This window comes from Pseudorca crassidens, chromosome 19 (genome assembly GCF_039906515.1).
Source record: "Pseudorca crassidens isolate mPseCra1 chromosome 19, mPseCra1.hap1, whole genome shotgun sequence".
Lineage (NCBI taxonomy): Eukaryota > Metazoa > Chordata > Mammalia > Artiodactyla > Delphinidae > Pseudorca > Pseudorca crassidens.
In genome coordinates this window covers 64,221,379-64,236,973 of record NC_090314.1, presented here as the reverse complement: position 1 = coordinate 64,236,973, position 15,595 = coordinate 64,221,379, and the positions used below count along the sequence as shown (strand labels likewise).

The window sequence follows — 15,595 nt, the reverse complement described above, 5'->3', positions numbered from 1 at the left end:
AAAATAAACTGCATTTTTTTGTTTGTTTGTTTTAAACAGTGCCCTTGTTTGAGTCTTGACTTTGTTTCGTGCTGTATCTTGGTTTATTTCCCTGTCCTCTATATGAAACACTTGATTCTTGATAAAGTGTTTTTAGTAGCAAAAGTAGACCCATTTGCTAAAATAAAGAGCAGAACTAAACCATTTGTTTGGAGACTTGCGGGTATTATATTAATTTGTCTTCATTCAGGGAGTTTTTATTGCCATTTTTTTTTGTTGTTGTTAGTTTTCTTATGTCTCTTATTTTAGCTTTATTATATTTTGTGCTTATAAAAATAACTGAAAATTAATGTATAAAATACCTTGCTTTGTAAACAGTTCCATCAGCATCTTTACCGTTAACATTTATTTACCATGCCAAAAGTGTTTGTTTGTGTTTTTAGGAATAAAACGTAACATTAGTTGCTCTCTGTTTTCAGCTTAGTGAATGTATAGAAGGAGTAAAGGTAGAGCATAATCCTGATCTGTCCGTTACTGTCAACACCAAAAAATCTCACCAGACATGGACCTTTGCTCTCACTTGTAAGGTATGAATTTTGTGATAGTTAAAGAATATAAATGTCTTTCAGTTTTTATAAAAGCTTTTTGGACCTTTAAATCTGTGTGTTGAAAGAGCATTGAAAATGTTTTATTCTAAGTACATTTTTATGTAGGTTCTATATTGTGATAAAGCATATTTCTGTATTTTGATCATGAAGGGTACAGATTTTTCTTAGATTTTGAGATAAAAGCTTTGTAGATGTTTAGATACTTGCTTATTTATTTATTTGGTGAAGAAGAGGTCTTCGACATGTTGTCTTCCAAACTTAAAACGTAGGTTGGGGTTCACGGCTTGTAGTTAACTATTTAAAAATTGAATTGTTTAATCTGGTGGTTCTAAGATATTCAAACAATGAGTTTGTTTTTAATTTTGATTTAATGAAATCACAAATTCTGTAATAACGGGTTTTTAATATGAGACATTTTTCTGCAGTGCTTCCCATCCTGAATTATAATATTCAAAGTTTAAGAATGAAGCAAAGTAAAATATTTCTGTGAATATATGCAGTGGAAAAGTTTTGTGTACTTTTTTGTGATGTTTCTTCCACTGTACCATCTGCATCTTGGGATGAAAAATCTGGGAACGTTTAGCTTTGGCCTTGAACCCAATTCAGTGTCTTCAGAGGTCACTGCTCTCCTATGAAGACTTCCTCCTTGAGGCTAGATGAAACTTTTTTAGGCCAAGGGTATGGAAAGTTGGAGGTGATGGTGATACAGGGTGAAAGCTTTTGCCACAGTGAAAGATGAATGTATCACAGAAAGAGCAGGGAGGCTAGTAATGTAGCGTAAATATATCGTTTTTGAAACTGTCAGCCTTATTGAGGTATAACTGACATCATAAATATATCATTTTAACAACTGATTTTTTTTTCTTAAATGGCTTACGAGTACAACTTGTATTTTTAACATAGTATCTTAGAAGCATGGGAAAGTAAAAGTCCCTTATGGCAGTATTTTCATTGAAGAGCCCAATTACAACTGGATTTTTCACCCCCTTGTACTCAACAAATTATTCTAACTTCCTTGTAGCCTGCAAGAATGCTGTACCGTGTAGCATTGCTTTACGATGCTCATCGCCCTCATTTTAGTATCGTTGCAATATCTGCCGGAGATAGTGCTACCCAGGTGTCACAAGAAGTCCCAGAAAACTGTCAAGAATGGATAGGAGGAAAGATGGCCCAAAATGGATTAGATCATTACGTGTATAAAGTCGGGATAGCATTTAACACAGAAATATTTGGAACTTTTCGCCAAACCATAGTTTTCGACTTTGGATTGGAACCAGTACTCATGCAGAGAGTAATGATTGATGCAGCTTCTACAGAAGGTAAAATTTAGACTTTTTTCCCCTGATAACGATGTATTAAAAGGCACTGTAACAGCATCATTAAAAGATAGGTACTGGCCCCTAAATATACCATGGACAGGGAGGGAATAGTAAGAAAAAGATCCCAAGTTTATTGACTCATTTACTGTGTAATGGGATTAGAATGGTTTGCATTATGCCCTGGTCACTTCATACTTTGAAGTGACTTTGAGGTTCCCCAGACTTGTATAAGTAGATGGTCAGGTCTCCTTTGGTCTACCAACTTCATTTGATGATTTTAGCACAGTTAAAACCTTTCAGTATTAGTTTGGGTAGAATGTAATTTCAATGGTAATTGTGAATACACCTACAGTGTCTATTTCCATGTTCAGCTGATGGTCCAATTAACTTTGCTGATATTAGTATGTTATCTCTGAATGGAAAGTCCTAAAAATAAGCTTTCATAACTTGATTTTACTAGTATAAAGGAGACCACAGTGCCTTTAATAGGATCTGCTTTCATGTTCTTGGGAAGAGGTCCCTGGTTTTAACATGCAGGCACCTGCAGAAGATGGTGAATTACTTTGTGAATTGTCATGTTACTGCCTAAACCTCAATTTTACGCCAGGATCCAGCTGGATAAGGGAAGGGCATGCTAGCCTCCATTTCCTTGGCTCTTGGTTGGATTTATAGGTGCTTTATTTCCTGAGCACTAAATATTTATTTAACAAGCACTTCGTATAGCAGAGCTGTCTGAAACTTGCTGTTATATTGGCTATAACTAAGCATATTGTGGAGGATGTTTTTCATTCTGTCCACAGTGTCCCATTTATGAGAACCTAGAAGTTTTTTTCATGAGTAAATGCTAGGACTTTATTTTTTGGACATAACGAACAGGTGGAACTGGTTCTGTCCCCTTACCTTTAGGTGTGAGTAGGGTTGAAGCAACATTTGTGCCAAAATCGAACGAGTAGGTGTTACCTTCTTGTATATGTGCTCATATTATTACCCAGACTTCATTTTACCCATATTTCTCATTTACTTTGATCCCTTTTACCTGTTTTTATTCTGTTGTGTTCTGCTTTTGTCATCTTTCTACTACTCTTTGGAATGAAAATATGTTAATTCCCATAGCCAAACAGATACAGTAGTTGATGAAATAAAAATACTTGATTTATATTTACTAATAGAGCAGTTAGTTGGCAGATTTTTTTCTGTAAAGGGCCAGATAGTAAATATTTTAGGTGTTACAGGGCAGATGATCTCTATTCCAATTACTCAGCTCTGCATTATAGTGAGAAAGCTGCCATAGACAATATGTAAATGGATGGGTGTGACTGTGTTCCAGTAAAACTTTTATTTTCAAAAACAACGCAGGCTGGATTTCTCTTGAATGCAGTGGTTTGTTTACTCTTACGCCATTACGTTGCTTTTAGAGACTAGAACTTGAGGACTACTGGATTGCACCTTTCTTAAATCATAAGGAGATTTAAAATCATACAGATACTGACATGCATCTCCTACTCTCAAATATAATTCTAAAAGGATGTTCTTGGCTTACATGTGGGTTGTACTTTAAAAGTTTGCTTTTAGATTGTGGCTTTTAACTCATGACTCATTTCCCATAAAAATAAGTTTGTAAGTGTTGTCAAAAATCTGTACTAGTTAATAAAAGCCTATTTAATTAATAATATAAAATATTAAATATCTGCAATAAAAAGAGGAAATGAGGAGGATTTCAGGGCACCCTCATGGGCTTGAGAGATTGAGGGTGCTTTGGCGGCTTTTGCCCCAGCTATGTGCTACTTTTCTAGTTGGAGAAACAGAGCAGTGGACAGACTTCAGAGTTAAATAGAACTGGATTCAAATCCTGATTTTCTACTTAATTCCTGTATGACCCTGGGCAGAGAACTTAACATCTCTGAGCTTCGTGTGGAAACTTCTGGTAAATGGGGCTAGTAGTATCTGTCATAGAGGATTATCGTGAGAACTGGAACTAAACCTTGCACAGCATCTGGCACATAGCAGGCATTCAGTAGATAGTAGCTGCTGATGTTATCATTAGCCATCATTAGGATAATTTCTGGTTTGCAAACAGAAAGAAAAAAGGAAGAGAGAAGGGTTTTTTGTTTGGTTTTGTTTTTGTGTTTTTGTTCTTCTAGTGAGGACCCAGACTAGGGTGCAGCCAGGGGACTGAAGAGCAGAGATGAAGACCCAAGTTACTGAGGCAGCAGCACTTAGAGATCTTGGCAAGAGAAGTTGTCCCAAGATGAATGATGTTTTGAGACTGGTAACTGGAAGAAATAAAGAGTCTCATTTCTGATGTTTCTGATATATCAGTTTGAAAATATAGTAAAATTTATATTTGATTCAGATATGGTAGCGGGAATTAATACAGACAGGGATGTTCTCCCATTTGGGACCAATACTATATACCCTCCCCCCTTTCTATACTACTATATCCTTTTTCTTAGTGACCTTTTTGCAGTTTGATATCTTTGCCTATTTGCCTTTAAACAAGGTCTTACTTCTAATTATGTTATGGAAAATAATTGAATAAAATCAAGCATTTTCTTGAACTAATTTGGAAACATTAAAACAATTTCACATAGTGAAATTTGTTTTTCAAGGACATAGGAAAAACAAATATTACAAGAGAACAATATAAAATCTACAAAATGTATTTTCTGGTAAGATATTTTGAACATTATAAAGAGAAAAACTTAAATCTAGGTTTAGGCAAGCTAGATGACATTTGATTGGCTTTTTTTGTCATTAATTTAGCTGACCTGTTGTGCTCATTTTTAGTTCTGTCTTTGATATTTTTACTACTCTTACAATTGATGTAGTTTTTTTCATTGTTTTTTCCTTGTTGGTGAGGTTTAGGTACAGAAAAAGGCATTATATGAACTAAAAAAATTTTTTTTGGATTAAAGATGTGCTTCTCACAAATTTGTGGCAAAGGACATTTACAAAAGAAGGAAGTTAGTGAGTTTCCCCCTTGCTTAGAACACAAACTGCATTATACACTTTATACCTCAATTTGAGTCATAGAAGATTTTTGCTTGACAAAACTGATCTGGAATTCTGCTTTGAATATCTGGAAACTACATGTTGGAAATTAGTTCTTATATTTAAATTTGAAAATGGTATTTATTACACATTACTTTTAGTCTAGCAATGTATGTTAAAATTAACATTAAAAGTACGTCTTAAAAATTATCTCTGGCTGTCAAAGTTGTTGGTAAATTAAGGACATGTTTATATGTATAAATATATAATGTTTACTATTACGGGGTCAGAAAATTAATAGAAAAATTGATTTAAAAAATAGGGGCTTCCCTGGCAGTCCAGTGGTTAAGACTCCACGCTTCCAATGCAGGGGGCACGGGTTCAATCCCTTGTCGGGGGAACTAGGATCCCATATGCTGCATGGCGTGGCCAAAAAGAAAAAAAACAGAACAAACAAAAAATAGTAGATTTGTCAATAAAAGATAAATGTAAATGAGTAGAAGCATGTAAAAAGTGTGAGGTACTCCTATGTTGTTACTCCGCTGTTTTAACTTTTTATTAGCCTCATTAAGAGAACAGACAACATGGATAAGCTAAGAGATGTTCATCTTACGTCTGAGTAGCTCTTTCAGTGAAAGGAACAATGTTGAAATGGATAGCTGAAGTCGTAGTTCGGGTTTCCTTTGGGATTTTGTTTTATTGTTGATTTGGGCTGTCAAGATTTGTGAAGCCACAGACCAAAATGTTTCCTAAGGAAGAGTGTTGTATCCAATTTTGGAATTAGGAACCATTTCGTCTCATTCTCTTTGAGTCCTAGATAAATATACCTGTTTTTAATAAATCCCACATTTGAAATGCATTTACTGCATGCTTCTTGTGTGTCAGCCTTTGTGCTGGGTATGTAGGACACTGCATGTTTTTCTCCTAACTTCTTATCCACGGTCTAGGGTTTGTTAAGGATAATTTTCAAGTCTGCTGTACTACATACTTCAAGATAAAACAAACCAACCCTTTGGATGCTTTATTAGAATAGTAACTATGTGGCTGAAACGAGAGCAGTTGCTATTCACAGTAATCAGAAGGGTGAGGGAAGTTGGGAAGCGAATCTTGTGTCAGACTAGTTATTCCAACCTTGGATTCTATTTTTGATAGTAACAGTTCTTCCCTACGTTATCTTCAGGAAATTATGTTCTAATTATCAGGTACGTTCTAATTATCTTTAACTTTTTCTTATGAATTTCTCTTAAAATACATGTGTAGCTTCTGCCTATCAAATCTCAGGGTAACACATTCCGTAGGTTTCTAATTTGTCAGCGTTTCAGGTTTATTATTACAGGAATTGGTTAATAAGTCAGTGTTAAACTCGCCCTAAGTGATTTTATGCATATTGATTCTAACCTGTTCACTTTTCATCTTTCCAGAATGTTTTTTTTTTTTTAAATTTTAGCCTAGTTTAGACTGAGGAAGAGTGCTTTCTTACCATGGATGGACTGGCTCAGGCTGCCCTGAGCAGTGTTCACATCTGGGTTGCATGTTAGCTGGTGCATGTGCTGCATGGGGGGCGAGATGAGCCCCAGGACTAGGGTGTCCAGTGTCCCCCTGGGGGAGCCCCAGCTTCCTCCTTTGTTTAAAGAGGAGCTCTTAAGACCTAATGACCTTTAAGCACTGTAAGTAGGTGGGTAATTAAACAGGTTTAATAAGAAGCTTTTTACAACTGAGAGGATTGGAGGCAGAAGTTAGTCTCAAGTTGAACATGAGCAGGGAAAGAGAAGTGGTTTTTGCAGAAGAAACCCTCAGTAGTCACTGGCCCCAGTCCATCTCGGACACCTGAGTTAATGGCCAAGGTCAGTGGTTTGTAGACTTTTTGATGCCGGCACACATGGATTTTCCCAAGATTCTTCTCCCTGCTCCCCTAGCTCTCCCCTCTCCTATATTGTATTTATAGTTATTAAAAAGATGGAATAAAATTTAACATTGTTTCGGAATTGTTTTGAAATTGTTGTGCTACCAGCTGAAGACATTCATTTTAAGAACTTCATAAAATCAGGGTGGGAATCATGGTAGTAAATAGGTAAAATGAGAAAAACAAATACTATTTCTCATGCCACTTTTCCCAAAAAGCCTGAATACTTTTAGCCCAGAGTAGAATGATTTTCTGCAAAATTTGCTTTGTATATTAAATAGGTGATACAAAAAGCTTTTTTAAAGGAAAGCTGTACCATTTTAAGTTTGTTATTATCCCAGTTACTTAAATGGCAGTTAGGAATAGCTAGTGACTTTTTAAAGAATGTGAATATAATATTGATGTAGGTATAGTCTGAATCAGTTTCTTATTTAAAATAAAATTATGAAATATAATTTCCCTATGCCCAAAGAATAGACATCCTTTTATTACCTATTAACTAAATTCTTCAATACTGCACAGAGTTTAGTGTTTTTTTTTTTTGAAGAGCTGGTTATTTGGTTTCTGTACCATTAGTGTTTCTCCTTTTGACTTTTGAATTAAGGGAAGAAAATTATGTACATCCTTGCTATTTTGTTAATAGTATCTGATCTTTAGTGATGGTATAATCTGTTTTAGGAATGTTGGCGTTTGTATAATTTAAATATTTTTTATAGCTATGATCTAATGAAAGGATAGGAAGGGCCCAATTTTAGAGTGATTTAGGAACAAAATGTGGTTAGTTTATGAAACTTCTCGTGAGGCTATTGCAAAAACAGACCATCATTATCTCATCCAGAGGATTTTAAAAATGCAAAATTTTAACAAGAAGACCATCTTTATATATTGATGGTTATAGTTGTGTTTATATTGCCATTTGATGAATAATAAAACTGGCATGTAAAAATGCCTTTTCAAGGAACAAAGATTAGAAATTAGGACTTGTACATTTTGATCTTTATTATGATACTAGGATAAACTATTTTCTAATATTGAGAAATTTCTCTTGGTGGATGACTATACTTATATGTTTATAGTTTATATATAACATTTAAATATAGCAAAATCTGTCACTAAGCAAGACAAGACAATTATACAGTCTGCTCTCATTTCAAAGATAGCACAGGATAACTTGTCTTTGCGCTTTGGAGACTGATCTCTGTTTAAACTTTTTATTATTTCTTCCTAAAATTTTAACTTGAGTTGTAAAAACCATCTTTCCAATTAGGTTATATTAAAACTGGATCTTGGCCTAATGAGTTAGTTAAGCAAATTTTTTTTCCGCTTTTGGTCAAGTTTCATATTTATAGGTGTATGTGTGTTCCACCCAATAGAAAACTAAAATGCACCGTGGATAGAGTGAGGCTACCCAATGCTCAGGATTTATGTTACGATGTATTTCACCCGGTGCTGGTATTCTGCTGCATTTTTTTTCCAGAGCTGTGAAAACTTGATCAGTCGTTCATTTTGACATTGTGCTCTACTTACCATGCAATTTAACTGAGGCTAAACTGGATTTTTCTGAAATGGCATTTGAATAGTACATTTTATCACTTTTAATGTGGAATTTAATGTGGGAAAAAAACACAAAAGGTTTTTGTTTCTCTAGTAGGAAGAGAAAAGTGATTATCACCTGATGAGATTTTGTCTTATGAGAAATTTACCATACTTTCTTCCTGCAGATCAGATTTCTCTTGACTAAAGGATTAAGTTCTGAATGTTAATCTATATTTTTTAAATGTTAATAACTATTTCTGGTATGTCCTAGCCTGAGGTACAAAAAAATATTTTTTACATGAATTCTTATTTATGTTATTTTGTTAACCTAGACAAAAACATATTTCTCACATGGGGAAAACACTCTGTCAACTGGGGTTTTATATTGTTTCATTAGCATACAAAATTTTCTTACCAAAATGCACAGTGTATTATTTGAGAATTTTAATGTTGTGTTCCTTTATAAATGTGTTTTTTGTTTCCATTTAGATCTTGAGTACCTGATGCATGCAAAACAGCAGCTAGTAACCACGGCTAAGCGTTGGGATTCTTCTTCTAAGACTATTATAGATTTTGAACCTAATGAAACTACTGATTTGGAGAAGAGCCTTCTTATCAGATACCAAATTCCTCTCTCTGCTGACCAGCTATTTACCCAGTCCGTTTTAGACAAATCATTGACCAAGACCAACTATCAGTCACGGTTGCATGACCTCCTTTATATTGAGGAGATAGCCCAGTATAAGGAAGTCAGCAAGTAAGTTACTTTAGAAACACTTTGCTTTTCTTTCTTTCTTTTTTAAAATCTCCCCTTTGGATAGTATTTTTCATGTTTAAAATACGGAGGGGTGCCTAAGCGCAGCCAGGTGGTGAAACGGTTGTTATTCAGTAGCTGTTATCCAGGATTGGTATATGAGCTTAAGGGAAGAGCTGTGCTCACCTTGGCATCCCTAGTGTACAGTGCCTTGCTGCCGCGTGCTGGGAGTATAAACGCATGGTCCCTGCTCTTCAGGAGGTCTCTGTCAGTGGGAGGGCAAACACTCAATGATTATTTGTCGAATAAATGTTCAAAAACTGAAGGAGACCACATATTTTGAAAAATAATCATGAAAGTAGTATTGAGGGAATTCATACTGGTTTCTTACATTTTAATTATAAGGATTGGACTATACAGGAACACTTCAGAGATAGTGTGGGCTTGGTTCCAGACCACCACGATAAAGCAAATATTGCAGTAAAGCAAGTCACATGAATTTGTTGATTTCCCAGTACATATAAGACTTAGGTTTACACTATTCTGTAGGCCATTAAGTGAAATATCAGGATGTCTAAAAAAAAAGGTACATACCTTAATTAAAAAATACTTTATTGCTAAGAAATGCCCACCATCGTCTGGCCTTCAGCAAGTCATAATCTTTTTGCCGGTGGAGGGTCTTGCGTCAGTGTTGCTGGCTGCTGACTGATCAGGGTGGTTCGTGGTTGCTGCAGGTTGAGGTGGCTGTGTCTTATTTTAATTTCTTAAAATTGCTGCATCGATTGACTCTTCACGAACAGTTTCTCTGTAGCAGCAACACTGTTTGATGGCATTTTACCCACAGTTAGAACTTCTTCCAAACTGGAGTCAATCCTCTCAAACCCTGCCACTGCTCTGTCATCTACGTTTATGTCATATTCTAAATCCTCTGTTGTCATCTCAACAGTCTTCACAGCCTCTTCACCAGGAGTAGATTCCATCTCAAGAAACCACTCTCTTTGCTCATCCATAAGAAGGAACTCCTCATCTGTTAGCTTTTTATCACGAGATTGCAGTAATTCAGTCCCATCTTCGGGCTCCACTTCTAATTCTAGTTCTCTTGCTGTTTCTACCACATCTGCAGTTTCTTCCTCCACTGAAGCCTTGAACCCCTCAAAGTCATCCATGAGGGTTGGAATCAGCTTCTTTTATTAAACTATGGTTAATGTTGATATTCTGACCTCTTCCCATGAATTACAAATGTTTTTAATGGCGTCTAGAATGGCAGATCCTTTCTAGAAGGTGTTCAATTGACTTTGCCCAGATCCATCAGAGGAGTCACTGTCTATAGCAGCCATAGCCTTATGAAATATATTTCTTAAATAATAAGACTTGTTAGTCGAAATTACTCCTTGATCCATGGGCTTTAGAATGGATGTTGTGTTATCAGGCATGAAAACAACATTAATCTTGTTCCTCTCCATCAGAGCTCTTGGGTAACCAGGTGCATTGATAGGAGTAGTATTTTGAAAGGAATCTTTTTTCTGAGCAGTAGGTCTCAACAGGGGACTTAAAGTATTCAGTTAACCATGCTGTAAACAGCTGTGCTGTCATCCAGGCTTTGTTGTTCCATTTATAGGGCACAGGTGGAGTAGATTTAACATATTTCTTAAGGGCCCTAGGCTTTTTGGAATCGTAAGTGAACATTGGCTTCAACTTAAAGTCACCAGCTGCATTAGCCCATAATGAGAGTCAGCCTGCCCTTTGAAGCTCTGAAGCCAGGCAGTGACTTCCCCTCTCTAAAGTCCTAGGTAGAGTCTTCTTCCAACAGAAGGCTGTTTCATCTATACTGAGAATCTGCCGTTTGGTGTAGCCACCTTCACTAAGTATCTTAGCTAGATCTTCTGGATAACTTGTTACAGCTTTTTGCATCAGCATTTGCTGCTTCACCTTGCACTTCTACTTACATTATGGAGATGGCTTCTTTTTTCAACCTCGTGAACCACCTCTGCTAGCTTCAAGCTTTTCTTCTGCAGCTTCTTCACCTCTCTCAACCTTCATAGAATTAAAGAGAGTTGGGGCTTGTTCTGGATTAGGGTTTGGTTTAAGGGACTGTTGTGGCTGGTTTGATCTATCCAAACCACTAAAACTTTCTCCATATCAGCAGTAAAGCTGTTTTTCTTTCTTACTATTTGTGTGTTCATTGAAGTACAACTTCTAATTTCCTTCAAGAACTTTTCCTTCATAGTCACAACTTGGCTATAACTGGTACACGAGGCCTAGCTTTTGGCCTGCCTCAGCTTTTGACATGCCTTCCTCACTAAGCTTGATCATTTCTGGCTTTTGATATAAAGTGAGAGACATGTGACTCTTTCTTTCACTTGAACACTTAGAGGTCATTATAGGGTTATTAACTGGCCTAATTTCATTACTCTTGTGTCTCAGGGAATACGGGGTCTGAGGAGAGGGAGAGAGATGGGGGAACGGCCAGTTGGTGGAGCAATCAGAACACACACAGTTGTTTTCTGTCTTGCACGGTTGCGTTTTGTGGCATCGCAAAACAGTTAAAATGGTAACATAAAAGATCACCATAACACATATAATAATAATGGAAAAGTTTGAAATATTGTGAGAACTACCAGAATGTGACACAGAGACATGAAGTGGACAAATGTTGTTGGAAAAATGGCACCTATAGCCTTGCTTGACTTAGGGTTGCCATAACCCTTCCATTCGTCAAAAACGCAGTATCTGCAAAGGACAATGAAGTGCAGTAAAACAAGGTAGACCTGTACTTTTACGTGGTCACCTTAGAATTTCTCTTTTTGAAAATGGATTGAATGAAACCTCTCAAGATTAGAAAAGATGTATTTCGGCTTGAGGCTGAATTTGATAATCAGGTTTATCTTTTTATTTTTTAAAGAAAGATGATTTTCTTCAAAGCAGTCCAGATATTAAGAGTTCTTTTTATGTTAAGTTTTAGTATGAGATGTGTGGAGATGGTAAGAATAATACTGCATTTCATTTAAGTTTTAGAATATGCTTCTGAGTTCTTTCAAGATTTATTTTCAACTTCTCTTGTCCTCAGCTACATGGTGTTGTGCATTCAATAATGATTCCACCTTGCAGTGAAATCGATTTCATTCTAAGATATACATTTTCAAAAGAAATTGGCTCTGGCTGAAGCTCTCATGTGCATGTGCATCAGAGTGTGTCGTGGCCTGCAGGACTGGGGCATTGTGGCTGCCCAGCACTAAAGCTGGCAGGACAAGCCCGATACGCGGACGCTCCTTTCATCATTGCAGTGGCTGAGGCCTCTGTTGATTCAACCTTGGTTCTGTGGCTCTGCCTCAACAGACCCAGCTGTTTTTTGGCTTATTACCATGGTTGACTTTTGTTGTCATTCATTTAGTCAGAAATTGCATGAAGGGAAACTCACTATATATAGCTTTGAAGTGTTTTGAAAGTTACACTCAAGAGGTATAACTATTTCTAACATAGATGGAGCCATATTTCTTTTAGCTGGAAGTATGGTTTTAAATCAGCCGGAAACTTCCATGGGCTACTATTCTGCCATTTCCAAAAATGTTAGGAATCCTGTAAGCTTTCAAGTTGATTTTAAAATGTGGCATGGAACCATGGAAAGATGGTTTTCCTTCTTTTTAAGACGTATCTTTGTTAATTATAGGATATATTTTGTATTTTAGGTATTTCTGAGTTACTAAATCTCAAAAATGCATATTATTTTAATACTTAAGAACGCTTACTAATGTCTTTTTAGTTTCAGCCTGTTAATCTTTTAGAAAAATTAAATATTAGTAGCTGTAACTTTGAGAAGGTCTCTAATGTCTGCATCTTGAACATACGGTGACTCTTCTGTAGGAAAAGCTGTATTTCTTAGTTCTAGTGTCTCTGCCTCAAGAGTTTTGTTGCAAGGCACAACTCAATGTCATAAAAGAATTCTCTTATTGCTTTAAAACTGTGAGATTAATTTTTCATGCCTGCTAAATTGTGATCAAGTGTTTTGGGATGGTAGATTCTAAAATAGATGTAACAGTAAAACTTTAATATATTACCCAGGTTAGTTGAGAAAACATTACAGGATTACAAGAATTTGTTAGGGAATAATATGAAGTAGGTGAAATGGGAATATGGTGCCTGGAAAAAAAATCAGATTATTACAAGCATGTAAAATTAATTCAATGAACAGAATTTATTGAGTATTCGAAGTGTTAGGTTCTAGGCTGGTCATTGCTGATTCTGAGGTAAACAAGTTACGTTTCGTTTCCCCAGAGCTTGAATGACATATCAAAGTCAGCTTTCTGGACCAGGTGGCATTTAAGCTGAATTTTGAGAAACAGGTAGAATTGTCAGGTGAAGAAACAGGACAAAGGTATTTAGTTTGAAGAAACAGGATAGGAGAATAAGAGCATAGAGTTGTGGGGGAAGCTGCAAGTCGGTCATCGCAATTTTAATGGAAGGGAGGTGTGTGGTGGGGTGATGAGATAGAAAGCTGTTTACACTTTACCCTCGGAGCCGCCTATCATCAGACTCGCATTTTACAGAGACCCTCTAGTGGTGGCTTGGAGAATAGATCTGAAGCAAGACATGGTAGGAGTTTGTTACAGTAATTCAAGTTAGAAATGTTGAGATGCAGATAATTTAGGAAGAAGAGGAATTAACAGGGCTTGGTGATTGTATGATGGGGAATGAAGGTTGGTGAGAGAGACAAGGTCAGGGATAACTTGGTTTCTGTCTGGGACAACTAGGTGGATAGTGCCATTACCTAAGCTGTCTAATACACGGGAGGATTGGTTTGGGGTGGTACGTGGGGAAGTCACATGGTGATTCTCTTTTGCTTGTACTGAATTTGCAGAGCATGTAATCCAATGTGCGTATTTGGCAGTTAGGTTTACAGCCCAGAGCTGAGAGATCTAGGAGAGGGCGTCCTCGTCTTGTGAGAGCCGGCAGGGTAAGGAGAGAGCAGGGTGGATGCTTAGAAGGGGGGTGGTGCTTGGATGGAAGACGGAGGAACAGCCAGAAAAGTAGGAGGAGAACTAGGAGAGGATGACTGTACAGAAGCCAGTGGAAGAGGGAGTTTAAAGGAAACGGAAAGTGGTCGCAAAGTAATAATAACTTTACAAAAGATCAGAAAGCTGGACATCAAGTTTAGCAACAGAGAGGTCACTTGTGAATTGAGAGTGGACTGCAAGGAATCTCTTTGCTCTGAGAAGGTTGTTAATGACCACACATCAGTTATATGGATGATAAAAACAAAGTAGAAATTTAACTTCATTTGAAAAAACGTGAAAAACCTAAGGGTTCCTGTTCTTCTGTAAAGCATATATTTTATTTTTTTAAAAAAAGGAAGGTGAACATAGACTATATGTAAACTGGGGAGGGTGGTATACTTTTGTTTCATTTTATGACTTATTTTTATATGAATCCTTAGTGCACATTCCAGTCTTGAAAGAATCAAACATAAGTAGATAACATACAATCTGTGTTTCTTTAAATTATATTGTACTTTTCTAGTTTGGATCTAGTGAAATATGGATAGAGAATGAGAGAAATATAACATGATTTTTTAAAATTCCATATATATATATATATATATATATATGATACACAGAGCAAGTACTCCTGGAATTCATTTGATCCTCATAGAAAGCCACGTTATTATATATTAAATTTATATTTATAATAAAGTATATTTTTACATATCTTTTTGGAGCCTTAAGTATTCTAAGTGTTTTTTAACTATTTATTTATTTTGGGCTGCGTTGGGTCTTTGTTGCTGTGCGTGGGCTTTCTCTAGTTGCGGTGAGCAGAGGCCACTCCTCGTTGCGGTGCGTGGGCTTCTCACTGCAGTGGCTTCTCATGTTGCAGAGCACGGGCTCTAGGCGCACGGGCTTCAGTAGTTGAGGCGCACGGGCTTCAGTAGTTGTGGCGCACGGGCTTAGTTGCTCCATGGCATGTGGGATCTTCCCGGACTAGGGCTGGAACCCATGTCCCCTGCATTGGCAGGCGGATTCTTAACCACTGTGCCACCAGGGAAGCCCTTAAGTGTACTTTAAAATAACTAATGGAGCTTATAAACGCTATGACTTGTTACGTGCATAAACAGCTGTTCAGATGTATTATTTTCCTTAAGTGTTTTCTTATTTCTGTTAAAATATTTATCTAGTTTTACAGTTTTCTAACTTTAAAGTATATAAATGGAAACTCAAAATTTGAATATAATGTTTTAATTAGAATTGGTTTCCTAATATTGTAAGCAGTACAAATGTTTGTGTTACAGAAGTGCATAATGTTTTAGAAAAGGTTTTTTTTTCTTTTTCCTTAAGAATTTATAAGACATTCTTGACATCACGTCAAGAAAATTCAGAAAATTTCGGAAAATCACAAGAAAATACAGTAGTACCATTAAAAAGTAGCCTTTTCCACAAATGGGTATATAGATTATAAAAGTTTTTTCATTCAAATTTTTTAAACCTTATTAAGAAAAAGGAGACAGGGCTTCCCT

At 36.4% G+C, this 15,595-nt stretch overlaps 1 protein-coding gene across 8 annotated transcripts in view; it reads left to right on the top strand.

Moving 5' to 3' along the window:
- Positions 1-15,595, top strand: part of HELZ (helicase with zinc finger) — a 155,349-nt gene that overhangs the window by 47,494 nt on the left and 92,260 nt on the right. For all 8 annotated transcript variants that reach the window (XM_067715447.1, XM_067715449.1, XM_067715443.1 and 5 more), the window contains 3 exons: positions 459-566; positions 1,609-1,906; positions 8,826-9,093. In XM_067715447.1, coding sequence (XP_067571548.1) covers positions 459-566; positions 1,609-1,906; positions 8,826-9,093 — 674 coding nt within the window. The remainder of the gene's footprint in view (positions 1-458; positions 567-1,608; positions 1,907-8,825; positions 9,094-15,595) is intronic.